Raw genomic sequence first — 20631 nt, 5'->3', positions numbered from 1 at the left:
AGACCGTTCTGTCTGGTGATTGTAGGCGTTCACACCATCTCTTCCATGTTGGTCGACTCTTAGTTGGGGCAGTTTGATCACTTGTCTCTGGCTCGGGATAAATGATCCCTTATGCTCTTGGAGGTATGGCTTTGTGTTCTGTAAGGGGTTTTAGCATCCCTTTGGTTTGGTCTACAGTACACTGAGTTGACTGCTGGAGAGCCTCTTACTGTTTTCACATTTGGTCAGAACTCTTCATTTACTAGCACTCAGCCATGATTTCTTTTTTGATGTTTTTCTTGATGCTCTTCTGATATCTAATTCTGGGTTGCTGAAGCTCGTCAGTTAAGAGCACTTGCTGAAGACTTGACTTCAGTTCTCAGCGTACACACAGCCCTTAAACCACCTGTAACTCCAGCTCCAAAGCATCTGCCACCCTCCTCTGGTCTCCATGGTACTTGTAACTCCAGCTCCAGGGCATGTGTCTCTCTCCTCTGGTCTCCATGGTACCTGTAACTCCAGCTCCAGGGCATGTGTCTCTCTCCTCTGGTCTCCATGGTACCAGGCATGCAAGTGGTGCAAACAACACGCATGGGCAAAACCCTTTCACACAGAATCATCTTTAATTCTGGGGTGCTTTTCTGTGCCTGTTGCCTCTTTTTGGCTTAGAAGTTTTATGAGTCCGTGATCATAAAAATGTCAAAGATAAGAGCCAGTCATTTCCCAGCTCAACAAGGAAAAGATGACAGGAATTTCTGTAGAATGTGCAATGGCCTCACAAGGAAACTCAAGACAACATACAGCATGCCCTGCTCCCGGGTTGTAAGGAACCTTATTGGGAAGTTTCTTGAATCCACCCATGCATGTTCTTGAGCCCACACATGTTCCTGAAACTGTGCAGGATAAATGTAGAGCTTGGAGTGCTGAACTACTCCTAGAAGCAGCACAGAAATCTCAAGCAAATCACAGATCTCTCCAACTACCACGGAAGGCTTCAATTTTTAGGGAATAAAAGATGCTAAAATGGAAAACAAAAAGATAAGAAAGAAGGAAATGTTTGGGCCAAAAAGAAAAGAAAAGCCATTTGGTATTCCATCTGGTTTTACGTGTGGTGACTATGTTAATTTAACTGGCAGGCACTAGAAATGGCAAGCTTGTGGATCCCCCAAACTGGCTCTTTTTGTTAAATGCTAAACAAGAAGCTCCAGGAAACAACTAAAGACCATAAGACAGGTGGCCTGCTTTAACTGTACTTTTAGGTAGTCTTGAAGAAATTTCTATTTTTAGAGACTATTGATATTTTAAAAAATGTTAGGGATCAGGAAATACATTTTGAGAGGCCATGTCAGAACTGAAGTTAAGGCCTGGCAAACCTTTCTCACCCCCACACTCGCATGTCTGTCTTGAGCCTTGCTTCTCTCCCTTCAACACCCTCCCCTGTTCTCTCCTTCAGTACCTGGGCAGAACAACTGTCTACATCAAATGTTAAGGGCTCTCTTTTGAGATGAAGCTTAGAGGAAAAGTGATCTTTATACTATTTATACCTCTAGATGTGCAGAGGATCCCTTGGATCTTTCTTGAAGTGGCTCTTAGTATTTTTTCCTAGCCCATCTCTGTTCCTCTCTGCCACCCACTGACCTAAGAAGCACTCCCTCAATACCAGGGAACCCACAGCTACCACACTCTCCCAAGACCCAGAGAAGGCAGCAGAAACCAAGGAATGGAACAACACTCATTCAACAAAAACAAGACTGTTGAAATAGGAGCGGCGGGGCTTCGCCCCAGCACCCCGGCCGCCTGCTAGCTTATGTCCGAAATAACAACACATAAACTGTATTCATTTAAAGACTGCTTGGCCCATGTCTATCTAGCCTCTTCTAGGCTAATTCTCGCACCTGGACTAGCCCATTTCTAATAATGCGTGTAAGCACCCCAAGGTGCGGTTATCGGGAAGATTCTAGCCTACATCCATCCTGGGTCTGAGCTGCATGGGAGAGCAGAGCCTGGCGTCTCTGCTCCAGAGAGCAGAGCTGTCGAGTCTGTCTGAGGGGTCTTACCTCACTTCCTCTTCCTCCTGTTTACTCCTCCCACCTATGTTTTAACCTATCAGGGCAAGCAGTTTCTTTATTTAATTAACCAATGAAATCAACAGATTGATATATGACACTCCCGCATCACTTCCCCTTTTTCTGTTTAAACAAAAAAAGAAGGCTTTAACTTTAACGGAGCAAAATTACATATAACAAAACAGTTATCAAGTCTTACTGGTCTTTTGCTTGTATTTTTATCTAATTTTGCATTTTTTGTGGTTTGTGTGTATGCATTTCTTGTACTTTGTCTTTTTTTTAAACCTATTTATTTATATTCTGGTTTGTCTGCTTTATTTGCCTGTTTTTCAATGAGCGAGAGAAAGAAGGGTGAAGTTGTGTGGGTGGGGAGCTGGGAGGAGTTGGGGGCAGGCAAACTATGATCAGAATGTAGTGTATGAGAAAATTATTTTAAATGAAACAATGAGCAACGGGTATAATAAAATAACACATACACACGCACTCTTGTTGTGGAGCATGCAGCAGGGCCTCCTCTGCCCCAAGCACTGGATTATGGCAGGCATGTGCTGTGGTTTGGACACACGTGGAATTTCTACTTCAGACAATATCACAACAGGGCCTACATCAGGTTATGCATCAAGAGGTTTAAAATTCAAGGAGACTATACAAGGTTTAGATTTGACTCCGGTTTGAAAATGACAGAACAGAAATGTTTGTAGACTGTGACTTCCCATAATTGGGCAAATGTTCAGTGCCATCACATTTTAAGACATGTGGACACATTCCTACAGAAGCTGGTGCACACAAAGCTGCCACTTTGTTTCAAATCATAGCTAAGAATGCTTTAAAACAAAAGTCAGTGTGGAATTTAAACATGGAACCAGTAGAGTCTCTGACATTGTGATTCATAGAGAAAGAAGGTGTCACTTGTTAGACTCCAGGTAATTCTGACAGAAAAACCTCTTTCCTGTAGTACCAGTATTTGAGAGGTAAGGCAGGAGGGGTATATGAGACCCTGCCTCAAACAAACAAGCAAACTGGTTCAGATAAATAAATAAAAGTTAAAATCTCAACAGAACCCATTTTTATATTCTTTTATATATTCTTCACTTTTTCCAATCAGATGATCGCTTTCGGACTTGCTTAGATCAAGGCTATAATATATAGTTGACAGTCCTCGGTAGAATGATAAAAATCTATTCATTTTTAGAGATCAAAATTATAAAACTGTTTATAAATTATGTATTTAAAATGAACATATTTATTAAAAATGTAAGTGAAAAAATATTTAATTATTTTAGGGCAGTCAAAACAATATGTGATTGGTATCTTGGTGGTTGAAAGTAATCACTTTACCAGTGCATTGTAAATATTTGTACCATTAATTTAAAGGTGATAGTTAATTTAAAACTGAATTTTAATCAAAGTTATTTTCAAACATTGCCATAATGTCGCTTTGAAGAGTCATGTCAATGGTACCCGCCATCTGCAGAAAAGAGAAGAAGATTCTTGTTAGTTTAAGATGCATGCTTTTATTACAGCTTTATATAAACACTTACACACTTAGAAATGTTTCATTCAAAATATAAATAATTAGCTTAATGACTATATGTATAACTTTTAATATATACAGATGTAATAAAATGCAACAAGGCCACAAATAGTAAGTTTTATTCTCCAACAAGAAGAGTATTTCAATACTTAAGGAACAGTAGTAAGAATGCAAGCCGAAAGCACAACTCTTGCTTGTTTCTGTAACCAGTACAGCACTAGGCACAGAAGTTGCCTTAACCAGGCTGGAAAAATGGCTCAGTGGTTAAAGATGTACACTGCTCAGACAAAAGACCTGACTTCAGTTTCTAGCACCCATTGTCAGGTGGTCCACAACTGCCTATAACTCTAACCAGGCAGACTGGTTCCTCTGGCCTCTGTGAGCACATGCTACACACACACACACACATACACACACATCTTTTAAAATGTTTAATTTTAGCAGTGCAATCCCTGTGTGCGGGAACGCTACCATGTAATGTAAAAGCTATGGTTTTCATTGATTCCGGCACCGAGTGTGAAACCCAGGGATCTATCTATTTATTTATTAAATATTTATTTATTATGTATACAATATTTTGTCTGCGTGTATGCCTGCAGGCTAGAAGAGGGCACCAGACTTCAGTACAGATGGTTGTGAGCCATCATGTGGTTGCTGGGAATTGAACTCAGGACCTTTGGAAGAGCAGGCAATGCTCTTAACCGCTGAGCCATCTCTCCAGCCCCCAGACATCTATTTATGAGCATGGGATGAGACTGCAGGGCGGTGCAGGAACAGTGCTCATTTGCATATCAGCCATCTAGGAAAGGAGGAAAGTGCAGAAAATGCTCAGTCAGACAAAAGAAGCATGGTTACTGCATTCCCAGGTTTCTCCCATCAAGAGAAGCTGGAGTTTATTAAGGAAGCTTTTAGGACAGATTTTAGCACAAGCGTGATTGGAGGAGCAGGAGCGAGGGGCAGGGGGAGGGCAGGGGGAGGACAGTGGGAGTGCTCTAGGTTGTGTCCAAGGGAGTCCTTCAAGACTTTCTACGCGCTCCTGTCCAGGTGAAGTCACAGCAGTAGACCAGTGAGACACAAAGCTCTAGTCTGTTGCCCAGCTGGTTGGCTTCTTGGATGTGGTTGTTTTCGAGATTTAGAGCTATGGCCTCCCTACCAAAGGGATAATAAAAGGCTTATTTTTCTAGCACCACAGAGAAGGGTGGGACATGTCTGACTCTAACAGACTGCAAGAAATTCTCAAAATCTGCCTTAGAAATGAGCAAACACTAACAAAACTTAAATCAGGACCTTTTAGTGCTCGGCTCCTAGGCTGTGCTAGGCCAACTGTCTAGACTAAATAGTTCCTCAAAGCTGATCTTAGCCTGCCATGTAGGAGCTTGAGAAAGTGTCCCAGTCTGGGGATCATGCGATGCTCTCTAGATACAGGCACACACAGCAAGAAAGTGTAATGAAACCTTTGTTATAGTTAAATAAAAATGAAAAATTCTTCTCTTATTTTATTTATTTATTTATTTTGGTTTTTCGAGACAAGACTTCTCTGTAGCTTTGGAGCCTGTCCAAAAACTAGCTCTTGTAGACCAGGCTGGTCTTGAACTCAGAGATCTGTCTGCCTCTGCCTCCCAAGTGCTGGGATTAAAGGCTTGTGCCACCGCTGCCCGGCTCGAAAATTTTTATTTTAAAGGTTGCATGTAGAATTTTATTTTAAATTCATATCTATCTGAGATAAAATAGATTCATGTAGAATACTTACAAATAGAGAATCAATCTGTCCACTAATAAATACTAGGGATCATGACTTAAAACACCACTTGATATTCCTTTCTCTGTGGTCCCGATCACACTTCAGCCAGACCCAGATGGAAGACTACAGGGCTGATGAAGGAGACGGGCATAAGGTGAACTTTGGGCACTGTTAAATGTTCTAGGTAGCCCCTAGTCAAGCTAGTCAAGCTCCTGAAAAGTCCTTAGGATATAAGGAACGACATCAGACTGAGTGGAGGTGTTAGGGACGCTAGACTCTTGTAAGAGGACTGGAAGGTGACTAAGCCTAGGTCTTAGGAGAAATATCTGAAACAGACAACAGAGCATGCTTATCGTGGTAGAAAGTTCTACAGAGGAGGAAGTTCAGTGCTAGAGGGTATTCATAACAGGTGTAAAACCCTGAATTTGATCTGCAGCACTACAAACAATAAAATAATCTCTGTATAACATTGTTAAATGCCATTCATTTCTCTGCTTGAGGCCAAGGCCTCTAGTCTCAGCATTCAAGAAGCTAAGGCAAGAGCATGGGGAGTTCAAAAAGAATTCAGGCTAAGGTTTCAGCTGTGAGAGACGAAAGTGGGGAGGGAAGAAGGAAGATTTTGTTTGGAAAAATAATTCAACATGTAAACAAGAACACGGATATCTAGTCATAAAGGGGAGTTCAAGAGAGAGTTCAAATGGCCAGCGAACGCAGAACTAAATGTCGAGCATCTTTAGACACTGTGGGAATCAAAACCACACCGAGCTTTCTCTCACCACATACAGAGCAGCAATCAGCAAGAAACAGAAGCAACACGTGTCTCAAGGATGCAGAGAATGAAAGTGAGTACAGACGTTATGGAAGTCAGCATGGATATTCTTCAAAAAACTAAAAATGCACAGCTCCGCCATTCCTGGGCACGCACCCAAAGGAATCAGTCACCACAGAAACCTGAACGTTCACCACACTGACCGCGACACCATCACAATAGTCATACCCTTGTCAACAGACACGTGTCTAAGTGAATGTCATGTGTACACATCTGTCTACAATGAAGCATCCTCAACTATTAAGAGTGAGATCATGTGTGACGGGAAAAACAAACACACCAGAGAGAGGATGGAATATGGAGAAGCTAGATTTTCATGAAAATAGAAGTGAAGCTATTGACAAAGAGACCAGTGGGAAAGGGTTTTAGTCAGGAGGAGGTTGTGGGGTGTGAATATGACCAAGGCATATTCATAATGAAACTACTTATAATTTATATATGATAATAAAATGTACAAACATGCAAGGTACAGAGTAAATATTAATGAAAACTACAGACTTATGGTGTGTGTGGCTGTGTGGGAGCACACATGTATGTGAAAGCCAGAGGTTGACATTGAATACATCTTCCATATTGAGGCAGGTCTCTCAGTTGAACCCAGAGCTCACTGTAGGTTCTGGGGATCTGCACTCATCCTTGCACACTGAGCATCTCTCCAGCCTCCAGCCATGGGCTTTGGGAACGCTGGTGTCTGGCGATGAGCGGTGCTGGCACTAGCGGCAGCAGTGTCGCTCAAGTCTGCCCTCGGGACATGACACGTTGGCGTGGGAGGTGGAGAGCGGTTATTACTCCTGCATAGGAGCCTCTCTTGAGATCTGGATCTTCCTTCCTCAGGGCAGGAGGCTCTCAGGTGAAGGACATGTCCCCTCCTGAGGATATAGCAGCGGTAACAACCGCTGGAGATAAGAAGTGTACAGATGCCTCTAGGTGGCCATGCTCCTATGAATAACCCCTCGCCCAGGCTTGCTCCTGTGAAAACTACAGTCAGACTCATGCATTCACCAAGCTAGATCTGCCTGCAGTGGTTTCTTTAGTCTGACATTAGTGTCCTTATGGTGTAAACAGACATGTCACACAACACTTGACATTTAAGCCGGAGCATGAGAGACCCAGGTGGGTGATGAGCCGCGCCGCTGAAGACATCTGACTCCATGTGACCGAGTTGTATGTTGTCTACCGTCATCTCGCTGACTTTCTTTCCACCCCCCCCCCCCCCCGCCGAGACAGGGTTTCTTTGTGCAGTCCCGGCTGTCCAGGCTGGCCCCACACTCAGAGATCCACTTGCCTCTGCCTCCCGAGTGCCCCACTACCATCTGGTTCTTTCCAGATTTCTTAATCTAGCCGTCAACTAAGAGATCCAAGAAACACTGACTGGGAAGCCAGGCACGTCTGCAGGGATCTGCAGGTTTTTAAGGCAGTAGCAGTGGACGGTGAATTACTTCATTTACATGCCAGGCATTTTCTGATGTGCTCAGTGCGTGTTAATTCACTTTATAATGGGAATTATTATTCCATTTTTAAAGGAGGAATTTAAGTCGCAGGGAAACTTTAGAAGTCTAGTATAGAGAGCGCACTTAGCCCAGTGGTTCCACAAGCTGCCCCGCTCTCCGTCCAGCTTGTCTCTGACCACGAGCAACGCCAATGCGCTGTCTCCGCCCTAGTTAACTCAGAAAGTCAGTGTGTACTCACTGCCTCTCTTCTCCTCCGCTCTTGCTCTTTCTCCCTTGCTAAGTTCCGGTCTTTGAGAAGCCAGAGTTTGCTTTGGTCTTGAGCTTCTGATGGCTGCTGTTCTTCCCTCTCTTCTCCATGACACTTGGTTTCCATCTGATGTGATGAAAATTCTACAGCCAATCCATTTCCGAGCTCCCTAAATAAACAGGAGGGCTCAAAGTAGGTTTCAAGATCCTTAAGATTTTTTTTTTAAACAAAGACATGATCAAACAATGAAAACAGAAAGAAATGAATGGGTCCCAGGTTGTCAGAGTTCCTTTTCTCCACCCCCACTTCCATTTCTACTTCCTTCCTTCCTTTCTTGACAGGACCTGATGCGACCTCTCTGTAGCTAAGGATGACTTCTGATCCTTCTACGTTCCCCTTCCCCACTGCTGAGATTCCAGGCAAGCGCTACCACATAGGGTCCAAGTCTAGACAAAGAGTGCACTAATTAGCTATGTCCCCCACCCCCTGAGTTTTACTTCCGATGTGACTGAGACAGGTTATGATGGGTATTCTATATTAACAACAAAAAAGAAAGGCTTTGAAAGCCATGGCCCACACACATCTTCCTACATGAGAACAGAAAAACTTGGAAGGCAGTTCTGGGAAAAAGGCTGTTAGAATTTGGTAACATCTCCATCTTTACTAGCTTGATTTCTCAGCTATTTCTGTCTTTTAAAAAACAGATACAACCATTTAGAGAACTATTGATAAGATATACTTTTTGTAACTACAATTTGTTGTGTGTTCTACCCGGCAACTGACTCGCACTGAGCTGACACATCCATTTCTATGTCTCCCAGGCCTTATTAAGCCCAACCAGCCACAGACCTCTGATTCTCTGGAGGTGCTTTTGGTTCCTGTGGATTCTGTTCCAGGTGTTTCCGCATCTGCTGCTCCTGGGTCCGGGCTTTCACTTCCTTCTCTATTGCTGCTTTTCTGAACTGGTTGAAGAGCTCATCTGAGGACTTTGGGGCACTTGATGACCTCACTGGCTTGCCCAAACTTCTCCAGGACTCTACGTTCTTGATCTTTATATCCTAAAATAGACAGACATTCGATTCAGCCTGTGTTTATAGATATCAATCACATTTTGGAAGGAAAACAGTATCTTCTTACTCAGTAATAAAGCAGGTTAAGGATGGAAAGACCTTCGTGGACTCTGACTTCAGTTGGGGAAAACAGATCATTTAAACTCCGTTATCTAAGAGCAGACTAAAACAACAAGGTTGTACATGGTTTCAGTGTGGTTCTCTTCTGCACATTCACAGAGGGAACTGTGAGATAATCTTAATCGTAAGAAGTAGTGCCCTGAGTACTCCTAAGGAGGAAAGAGATTCAGTGCCTTCACAGTTTGAAAATTCGTCTCAGATGCCTGGAACAGGAACTCATAGTTAGAGTAGCCCAAACATCTAGAAGAAATATGGAAAAAATTGCTGCCAGTGTGTGCTATGAAGGTTAGGACCTCTTCCACAGACTCTAAGGATGGTCTTCCTCCAGGCTAGGACTGGTTACACAGGTGAGAGACACATTTGCTAACATGTATCTTTTTTGACATGAGCAAAAGTTAGGTTTAGGGAATCCAATCTTACTTTAGTGTTTACAAATTTTTCATATAATTCATAGTAGATCTTAAGTGCTTTCAATATTTGAAAAAAGTCACATTTTACCTTCTGCACATAAGCGTGGCAGTCTGGCTCAAGCATCGTGGGGTTCTCAGCAAAGGTATGCACCACAGTGGGGCCATTCCAGACTTGTTTGGAATCACCTAGAAGCACACACCCTTTAGAAAGGCATAATGGAAATACTTCAGGGCATTTATCTAGAGTCTAATTTTCTTTTTCCTTACATGTCAGACATCATAAAAATAAAATAGGCAGATACACTGGCATATGCCTTTGATCCCAACAGTCAAGAGGTTGAGGCAGGAGGGTCATGATTCCAGGTCAGCTTCAACTACATATAAGATCCTGATTAAGAAAAAAGAAAACAAAGTAATGAAAGACACACACACACACACACACACACATACACACATGCGCACACACACACGCAGATGAAATAAATAAAATGACTACGTCTCTATGCATTATAACTTTCTATATTATTTGCTGGGTTTTGTTTTGGGAACATGGAGAGTAGATAGCATCACGGCTGACAACCGTGATGTGGAATGCGCTGTTCTCATGGTATGGCGCTCTCCAGTTTGTGGACTGTTTTCAGCTGCAGAGGTGGATCTGGATTAGGTTAAGCTAGTCATGAAAATCCTGCCTTACCCCTAGTGAGTAAAAGGGAACAGACCAACAAAAGGCTTCTAGGAAGGTGGGGCACGGCACTAGACAGGCCGGTGAGAGTGAGACACAACACACTGCATCACATCAGCCTACCCGGCAGAGTGTGCCCGCGGGGACAATAGTGTGCCTGTTATGGGGTAACCACTGCTTCTAGACAGCTGAGGTTTGCCCCACGGGAAGAATTCATACCTGGCGGTGTAAACTTAGTCAAAAGCTCATGGCTGAAGACAAAGACCACAGGGGAGAATCTACTGCTATTTTGTTAAATGGTTGTATTGTCTTGTCATTATTTGTGTTTACACCCATAAATATGTGCTCTCAACCTTGGTTAGGAAATCTTTTTGTAGTGGGCAGCAATGCAGAGAAACATAACTCTTCAAAGTGCTGAGAATTCAGACTGTGAGAGCTCGCTCTAAAGACTGTGCTTACATCAACTCCCGTTGGGAAAGACCGTAGATAAGGTAGTACAGAGTGGGGGGGGGGCACTGGGGAGGGCTGTCGCACAAGCCAGTCAGCATCCCAGCAAGGAAACTCGGGATTCACAGGCCCCACCCCTGGCTGAGGAGCAGCTGGCTGTTTGGTAGTGTGGCTACTGATTGAACATGGTTGCCCATGCTCTCTCTAGTGGATGAGCCTATACCAATCAGCAGTAACTGGACTCAGTGGATTTTCTTTTTAAATAGAAGAAGAGGACATGGAACTGGGAGAAGACCAGGGAGAGGTTCAAGTGGAGTTGGAGTTGTTTGAGACAGGGTTTCTCTGTAGCTTTGGAGCCCATCCTGGAACTAGCTCCTGTAGACCAGGATGGCCCCAAACTCAGAGATCCGCCTGCCTCTGCCTCCCAAGTGCTGGGGTTAAAGGAGTGCACCACCACTGCCTGGCTACGCATGCATTTTCTTTTTTTTTTAAATTTATTTATTAAAGATTTCTGTCTCTTCCCTACTGCCGCCTCCCATTTCCCTCCCCCTCCCCCAATCAAGTACCCCTCCCTCATCAGTCCAAAGAGCAATCAGGGTTCCCTGCCCTGTGGGAAGTCCAAGGACCACCCACCTCCATCCAGGTCTAGTAAGGTGAGCATCCAAACTGCCTAGGCTCCCACAAAGCCAATACGTGCAGTAGGATCAAAGAACCCATTGCCATTGTTCTTGAGTTCTCAGTAGTCCTCATTGTCCGCTATGTTCAGCGAGACCGGTTTTAACCCAGGCTTTTTCAGACCCAGGCCAGCTGGCCTTGGTGAGTTCCCCATAGAACATTCCCATTGTCTCAGTGTGTGGGTGCACCCTTCGCGGTCCTGAGTTCCTTGCTTGTGCCCTCTCTCCTTCTGCTCCTGATTTGGACCTTGAGATTTCAGTCCGGTGCTCCAATGTGGGTCTCTGTCTCTGTCTCCTTTCATTGCCTGATGAAGGTTAATATTCACAGGGGAATGGAGAAGTGGGGAGAAGAGCTGAAAGTGCAGGACTGCATCCCCTCAGTTGCAGCGGATCCAGTGCAGGAAGGAGGGAGAGTGAATGCGGAAAGTGAAGGCCATTCTAGGATGATTCTCCACTTGTCGGCACGTGGTCATGTGTTGTTACCACTGATTAAAAAGGGAAAGATGAAATCTGGGGATTGCGTCCTAAAACCCTTCACTCATTCTGTTTCTTCCATTTGGAATGCTCAGTCACCGGTGTCTACAGGGAATCTTCTATGGCAGTGTGCAGCTCAGATGCTGTCTACCAGGGAAATCAAGCAGCTCTGCCTGTGTCGGTCCGACTTCTGTCTTACTGGCCCTGCTTTTATTAGTTCTTCCACTTCTCTCATTTACCTTTTTATGTCCATGTGATGTCACATTGATATGACAGCTTACTGTTTGTTTTGAAAGTTGAGCAGAATTTAATGGAGATGTTTATGAGATGGGGAAAGGGTAAACTATAACGATAATTTTTGTCAACTTTTATGACAAAAATTTTCAACTTAATGAGAAAAAATTCATTTCATATGGAAATGATGGCAAAGAGGGTTAAAGCTAATATTAAACCATTTTTAATAAGAAATTTCAAGAATAAAATTGTTAATCTCTGGATGAGTCAGAGACAGGTGGATTACTGTGAGTTTGAGGCCAGCTTGTTCTGCATAATGAATTCTTGGCCAGCCTGAGCTACATAGTGAAGGCTTGCCTTTAAAAAGAAAGTTGGTCATCAGTCAAATTTTTAAGTAATTTTTAAGCAAAAGATGACTTACACTGACATTAAACTCTAGAAAAGTAAATGTCATAGTTTTATAATTTCTGTCCATCTACAATTTCCCTTGGGCATACCACCACCCACAGCTAGCAGACATTACACTAAAACACCCAGAGAAAATGCCTTATGCACCGTGCTGCCCACAGCTGATTACCCTTCCCGGAGATTCAGGCATGCAAAGCTTGTCAGAGGCAGGGTGTTCTCTTAAAATGGGAATAAAGAATGCTGTGTTCTGTTCTTGTTTCCCTTCCTTTTCGGGGGTGATGCTGCCCCTCCACTCGTCTACAGACATGCTCCAGCAAAACAGCAGCCTCTCCCGGTTCTGCTCACGTCTTACTAATCTGACTTCAGACATTCAAGCCTTTGAGTTCAAGAACATATGCTTGGAAACGCAGTGTCCCCTGTTGTCAGCTCAGGCCTCTCCTTTCCCTCCACCTACTTGCATGCTCTGCAGTGGAGTAGCCAGGGGAGGCCCCTTCTCTCGCCTGCTCCTGTCTGACTGCAGCTTTTGGGAGTTTAGGCCGCAGGCACATCACGGCATCTGGACTATAACTTTTAATTTGTTAATTTTTCACTAAGATTTTCTCTCTGAGAATTTTGTTTCTTATTTATTTATTTAAGATTTCTGTCTCTTCCCCGCCACCACCTCCCATTTCCCCCCTCCCCCAACCAAGTCTAACCACTCTTCCTAGTTTGCACATTTTCCTTTCTTTCTTCACCCCCATGCATTTCTAAATTACATCTAATTTATCTCAGATGTGGCAGTGCTTAAATGATATTAGACTCCTGTTAGTCCCAGATACCCATTCTGCCTTTTGTAATCCAGTTAGATATGCCTCTCATTTCCAACTACTAGATACTCTGGCTTGTCATTTATTCTCCCGAAGTCTGTACGCCCCACTGCAAAACCACCTTCTAACTCATATCCTTCCAAGGCCATGGCATTGGTTTTGGTTGCGGCAAATTGATTTAGACTTCTTGGTCCTAACTACTGAGAACATCCTCACCTCAACCCACTTCTCTTTTATAAACCTTTTCTTTCCTTTTCCCTGTACTGGGTGCTGAACCTCAGGCTCACGCATGCTAGGCAAGTGCGACTCCCTTTAGCCCATAAAGTAGTTTCTTTTTCTCTCTCTTTTTTTTTTTTTTGCTATGTTTCTGTTAAAAGTTCCTTGTTTCAATAGGAATAAAACGCCTAAATTCTCCTTTTGAAAAATTTTATTTATTTATGTATTTTTTTAAGGTATAAGTGCTCTGTCTGTATGTATGCCTGAATGCCAGAGAAGGTTGTGAGGCACCATGTGGTTGCTGGGAACTGAACTCAAGACCATTGGAAGAACAGTTTCTGTGCTCTTAACCTCTGAGTCATCTCCCCAGCCCAAGTCTAACCACTAGGACAGCAGTGAGACTGTGGCATAGAACCACATCTTATTTCTCCAGGACGGGACATAGTGCTTTACCCTGGGGCCTTCAGTGGGGACCGCACTAATCCTCTGGACACACTTGGCCCTGCCTTAGCTGGCCCACCAGTCTGTCTTCCCCATTGTCTCTTATTTATGGTTCAGGGTTTGTGTGTGTGTGTTTGTTTGTACTGGGAAATGAACCAGGGACCTCATATATGCTAACCATATATTCTCACATTGAGCTACAAGCCTAGTGCTTGGTTAATTTTTCTCTCTGATCTCCATTTTCTTAACCACAAGGATGATGGCTGTGGTTTGAGCTAAAGACAAAACAGAACAGCATGGAGTCTCACATTGGAAGCAAAGGGTGAGAATCAAACCCTGGGCTCCTCCTAATCTGGGTACACAGAGAACAAGGAGAGTCTGGAGTACCTGTGACTGACTGGAAAAGAAAAACAGAAAACCTACTGTGTTTAACCGACACATTGCAGCTTACTGTTTTCCATGTAGGTATTAGACCAGCATTTACCAAGGTAGTTAAAATATGGTGTCAAGCTTGGGTAGCCAAAGAGATTTTTCATCATCTATATAACCAAACAAATTGGCTATAATTGTTATAAATACAGTGAGTGCTCATGTATGTAAAGCAGATGGTTCCTAACAGCGTGTCTCAGTGATGGATTCAGCCTGGACCTGGCTGTTCTCGCGTGGCCTCAGCTTGAGGGGCTTCCTTGTGGTTCTTACCTGAAAGGGACTGAGCCTGCACAGACGCAGTCTTCTCCGTGGTCTGCAGAAGTCCCAACACATCGTAGCCATGCCCCTGCTGTGATTGCTTCCCTGGTGCTGCACACGGTGTAGCCTGCTGAGTAAGCCAAGGGTCAGCAGAGGCTGCGTCTTGCACAGAAAACTGTATCTGCTGGACAAAGGTCAAGTTATCCTTCAGAGTTCTTACCACACGAGAGGTAGCAACAGACTCATGATGCTTTAATGATACCTTTTGAAAATGTATTACCCAAGTCACACAGACATGCTCAGGGAGACTCTGCGGATGAGGAGACCTCAGCTGAGGGAGTTTAAATGGCGTGCTCAAGGCCTATGACCTTAGATCTTCAGAACTCTGAGGGCTCACGCCCTCCAGTTTTTGTTTAGAAATTCTGCACAGGGCTCTGCACAGCCAGTTTTGTACACCAAGACACAAGGATTTTCCTGTATCCATAATCTTGAGGCTGAGCTGGAGTTTCCAGAACCTGCTCTACTTTAACTGTGATGTGGGAGTCCCCTCCACATGCTGTGATTACCATTAATGAACAAAGAAGATGCCTTGGCCTGTTGATAGGGCAGAGCTTAGGTAGGCAGGGAAGATGGAACTGAATGCTGGGAGGAAGAATGACAGAGTTGGAGAGAGACACCATGGAGCCGCCAGAGACAGATGTTGGGAATTTTACCTGGTAAGCCACTGCCACATGGCGATACACAGATTAATAGAATTGGGTTAAATTAAGGTGTAAGAATTAGACAATAAGAAGTTAGAGCTAACGGGCCAAGCAGTGTTTTAATTAATACAACTTCTGTGTGGTTATTTCAGGGCTAAGCTAGCCAGGCGGCCGGATGAACAAGTGGGCGCTCTTGCTATATAACTGTTTGACATATAAGTTATTATCTCATAGGAAGAGGAAGTCAAGCATTTCTATAGTTTACATCCTTAAAGAGGAAGACTTTCAACACCCAGTTGATGAAGTGAAAACTGATTTTTATGGCACTCTTACAACAATCTACAGATACAACACAGTGCCCAGAAAATCCTTCACAGACCCAGGAAGAACAGTACTTAACTTCATATGGAAAAGCAAAAATCCTGTACAATAAAAGAACTTCTGGAGGCATCACAATCCCTGACTTCAAACTCTACTACAGAGCTACAGTACTGAAAACAGCCTGATATTGGCATAAGAACAGACAGGAGGACCAATGGAACTGAATAAAAGACCCAGATATTAATACACACACCTTTAAACACCTGATCTTCGATAAAGAAGCAAAAAATATCAAATGGAAAAAAGAAAGGATATTTAACAAATGGTGCTGGCATAACTGGATATCAACATGTAGAAGAATGAATATAGATCCATATCTATCACCATGCACAAAACTCAAGTCCAAATGTATCAAATACCTCAACATAAAGCCAGCCATACTGAATCTCATAGAAGAGAAAGTAGGAAGTACACTTGAAAGCATTGGCACAGGAGACCACTTCCTAAATATAACCCCAGTAGTAAGACACTGAAAGAAACAATAAATGGGACCTTCTAAAACTGAAAAGCTTCTGTAAAGCAAAGGACACAGTTAACAAGACGAAATGACAGCCTTAAGAATGGGAAAAGATCTTCACCAATCTCACATTGGACAGAGGGCTGATCTCCAAAATATACAAAGAATTCAAGAAATTGGTCATCAAAAGAACAAATAATCCAATAAAAATGGGGTACAGACCTAAACAGAACTTTCAACAGAGGGATCTAAAATGGCTGAAAGATACTTGAGGAAATGCTCAACATCCTTAGTCATCAGAGAAATGCAAATCAAAACAACTCTGAGATTCCATCTTACACCTGTAAGAATGGCCAAGATCAAAAACACTAATGACAACTTATGCTGGAGAGGTTGTGGGGAAAAGGGAACACTTCTGCATTGCTGGTGGGAGTGCAAGCTGGTATAGCCATTTTGGATGTCAATAAAACCACTTTTGGGAATACATCCAAAGGATGCTCAATCATGCCACAAGGACATGTGTTCAATTATGTTCATAGCAGCTTTGTTTGTCATAGCCAGAACCTGGAAACAACCTAAATGCCCCTCGACCAAATGGATAAGAAAAATGTGGTACATTTATACAATGGAGTACTACACAGCAGAAAAAATGACATCTTGAATTTTGCAGACAAATGGACGGAGCTAGAAAACATCATTTTGAGTGAGGTAACGACAATTATCACATGTACTCATTCATTGGTGGTTTTTAAACATAAAGCAAGGAAAACCAGCCTACAAATCACAATCCCAGAGAACCTAGACAACAATGAAGACCCTAAGAGACACATACATAGATCTAATCTACATGGGAAGTAGAAAAAGACAAGATCTCCTGAGTAAATTGGGAGCATGGGGAACTTGGGAGACAGTTGAAGGGAGTGGAGCAGAGAAAAATGTAGAGCTCAATAAATATCAATAAAATTTTAAAAAGTGACTTTTTAAATGTAAAAACATGATTTATTTTTTTCTTTTTGAATCTTTTGCTATACAACTCAGGCTAGCTGAAACCTTTGGTCCTCCTTCCTCAGCTTCCTCAATGGTGACACTATTTATGGGCACAAGCATGCCCAGTACTGCCCCCCCCCATGTTCTAAAGGAAGTTACTACTACACCCACAGTCACAGGACTACACTGTTTCCAACGTTGGCATTAAAAGACTCAGCTTACCTTTATATTCTCTTTCAGAGGCAAATCATTCTGTTTTGCATCAGTAAATTTAGGAAATATTTCTGAAAATGTATATAGACAATTATTTCAACATTTGTAAGCTTAAAAAAACCTACCAAGTACAACTTTTCCATATTAGAAATGAAGAAGTCTGACACTGACAACTTGCCAAAGGGACTCAACTCCCTGGTCACAGGGTGTCAGTCAAAGGGACCCAACTCCCTGGTCAGAGGGCGTCAATCAAAAGGCACAAGGTTCAGGAGCTCTGTGATAACGTGACTATGGCTGATAACACGTTGCATATTAAAAAATGCTAACATAGTAGATTTTAAGTATTTTCAACACAGAAAATATGTATTGGCAGGTAAGTTAATGTTATTAATTGAATTGTTCTAAGATGCATGCATATATCAAAAATATGTCAGATACCCTAAATATATTTTTGTAATGTTTTTCAAGGAAAGAAGTTAAATAAAACTTTTGGGGCTATAAGAAAACAAAGAAAAGGCTCATTTCAAAAGATTGCCTTTAATACTAATCTCTCATACCACGAAATTCTTACAACCGCAGATTTTGCCCTATTTAAACTAGGCCAATTTAGTTGGAATGGGAAAAGATATTTCCCCCAATCTTCATTTTTCATGATGGAATAAATACCCATTCAAAAATTCCACTTTGGATTACATTCAGGAAAAAACTAAGTGTCCTCTTTCACTATAAGGAACTTCAGTGAGAATTTAAAAAGAAAGTTACAAAACAGAGCCCAAGTTTTCAGACAACAGTACCAATTACACCAACTAAGGGGCCACAGTGTAGCTATACAGAGCTTATGTTAAGTCATTGAGAACACACCAAGAGAAACAAAGAGTTACTTATTATCTGTGAGGATATACAGGATAAACTTACTAAGTGAAGTATCTGATACCCTTGCTAGACTAGGATCCACCTAATTATCAACCCTCTATCTGAAAACTACTTGGCAGTTTCTACTAGATACAAACAAATGAGTTGAGTTGTCTGTAGCTGAGAATGACCTTGAATTGCTCATCCTCCTGCCTCCACCTCCTAAGTATTAGGACAGCAGGGTATATCATCACACCTGGTTTGTATGATGCTTGGGGTGGTATCCAGGGCTGTGTTCATACTTTCTAGGTGAGTCCTCTATCACCTACAGCCCCCCAGGGAAGCAATGGGTTTCACAGGGCCTCCGTTCCCCTAGAAATGTCTGTTCAGCTGACACTGGCAGTAGACGTAAATATAAAAGCCTTTCTGCCTGTCATGGTGAGACACGGTTCCTTTCTGTTATTGTACAACCAAGTGTGGTGCCATATCCTCCCTGGCACAGCCTCTGCCACGTGGTGAAGTGGCAGACTGGTTGGTAATCATTCATTGCTCCAAGCCAGTTGTCATTAACCACCTGAAGGGTATTTGGTTCAAGCCTAAGGGTACCAAGGCTGGTCAACACCAAATATTAACCAAACTTACAACATTCTAATGTAATAATTACCTTCTGCCTCCTGAAATGCCATCAGTTTCCACTGGATGTGTTACTGTTCTTTCCTCTCTTAAAATATTTGATGCTGGACACTGTTAAAATTGCTAAATAGCACTCAAAGCTGTGCTTTAATTGAAATAATTCAAGTATTCAAAATGACACGAGCCAGTATCACTCAGCCAAGATTGATTTTAGTGTTGGGATTGGGTAGAGGGGTGACTGGGAGACACTGAGCACACTGAGGATAGGGAGATCCAAGATCCTTCACACTTAAAACAAAAACACATTTCATTAATATAATGAATATATTATATTCATTAATATAATGTTATAATAACAACAACACATATCTATTAATCTTAGGTACTCAATCATGCACCTAAACTACAATGTCCTACAATGTAGACACCTTCGGGAATAAGAACATGACAGACCACACTGGTGTCCTGCTAAGAAAAGCTGATGAACATCTCCTTAGTTGTATGGCACGTAAAACTAACATTTAGGCTTATAAAAATTAGTACCTCAAGATCTGGAGACACTAACTAGATATTTTAAAATTATCTAGTACATATGGTATTTTTAACACTATACTATTGCATGTTTGATATTTCAATGCTGTACAGAATACAAGCAGGTGAAAAATGAGCGCCTACAGCTCAGGGCTGTGCTTCTCATCCTAATCTTAAGTAACTGCCTCTCAGGAACACAGTGAGTGTAAATGCACACATGCATGTTTTGGCTATTAAGCTAAACAAAATATTTCAATGAGTAATAACAATCTACCAGATTTGGGAAACACCAATGAAGTTGACAACAATTATGATCATGTATCTATTAACAAAAAAATTCTCTGGGGCCTCTACACAGTAATGCACACCTTTATTAAGAAACTCTGAGTAATGTACACGAACCACAAGTGAAATGTTCTTATTCTAAACTACACAGACAACTTACTACAGTTAAAATAAAATAGCTGGATTGGCAGAGTTGGTTAGCAGGTTTATTCAGTACCTGTTTACCTATGAAAGCATTGAGGCCTGTGCTCCAGAGACAACAAACATCACCAGCAAGCTGGTTTGGAATAAAACCCCAATAGGTTGAATACAAACTCAAAATCACAAGGCAAAACCAGAATATGATGTCACACACACAAAAAATAATTACCAAACTTATGAGATTAGAGAAACCATGTTCCATTCTAACAGTCCATGGAAATGACTGAACTCACTGCGGCAGCTTTGTCTTATTCTACAGAGACAGCAGGTCCTGAGGTGTGGGAGGATTTACCCAAAGGCATCGCCAAGACAATGGTCTAGTGTTTACAAACCCTGACAACTGGTCCTGCACTAAGAGCCTTCGGCTATTTTCCTGGCAGTATTTGGAGTTTTCTTTAACATTGAAAACAAACCAGTCATAAAACCTTGCCCCTTTTACACTGAGTCTTTCAACTTGAGTTAGAAAACGGAAAGCCACAAAGACCATACAACTATAGTTATTCTCAAACACGATGGCCCATTGAAGCCCTAGGATTTAATTATTTCATGTGGATGACTATCCAGTTAATTTACATAGTGTTGTGAGCCACATGTGGGTTCTGAACCAAACCCAGGTCCTCTGGAAGAGCAACCATGGCTCTAAACTGCAAACCACCCAGCCCCTGGTATGCATACCTGTTTCCCTTGTCTATTCCACCTCAGACTCAGACACAGTATTATAAAAAGTCATTCTCACACTGCCAAGCTGAGACGCACTATTACAGATAATGTATTTATCCAGGAAGACCTAGCTGTGTAGAAAAAAATAAAAAATGCACAGGACAGAAATGATTATTGCAAGGTCCAACTTCAATACATACCTCAGTGTATGAAC

General features: G+C 42.4%; 1 protein-coding gene across 1 annotated transcript in view; it reads right to left on the bottom strand.

Moving 5' to 3' along the window:
- Positions 1 to 3272: 3272 nt before the first annotated feature.
- The window catches only part of Brdt (bromodomain testis associated), a 38451-nt gene continuing 21092 nt past the window's right edge, over positions 3273 to 20631 (bottom strand). Inside the window, exons 12-17 of the mRNA XM_050155864.1 lie at positions 17265 to 17326; positions 14529 to 14700; positions 9536 to 9633; positions 8697 to 8905; positions 7839 to 8016; positions 3273 to 3513 (exon numbers count right to left, since the gene is read on the bottom strand). Of these exons, the coding sequence (XP_050011821.1) occupies positions 3445 to 3513; positions 7839 to 8016; positions 8697 to 8905; positions 9536 to 9633; positions 14529 to 14700; positions 17265 to 17326 (788 nt within the window). The 3' untranslated portion in view covers positions 3273 to 3444. The remainder of the gene's footprint in view (positions 3514 to 7838; positions 8017 to 8696; positions 8906 to 9535; positions 9634 to 14528; positions 14701 to 17264; positions 17327 to 20631) is intronic.

Source organism: Alexandromys fortis, unplaced genomic scaffold (genome assembly GCF_014885135.2).
Source record: "Alexandromys fortis isolate MF-2015 unplaced genomic scaffold, M_Fortis_MF-2015_v1.1 scaffold_87, whole genome shotgun sequence".
Taxonomy (NCBI): Eukaryota; Metazoa; Chordata; class Mammalia; order Rodentia; family Cricetidae; genus Alexandromys; species Alexandromys fortis.
This window is presented reverse-complemented; position numbering and strand designations above follow the sequence as displayed.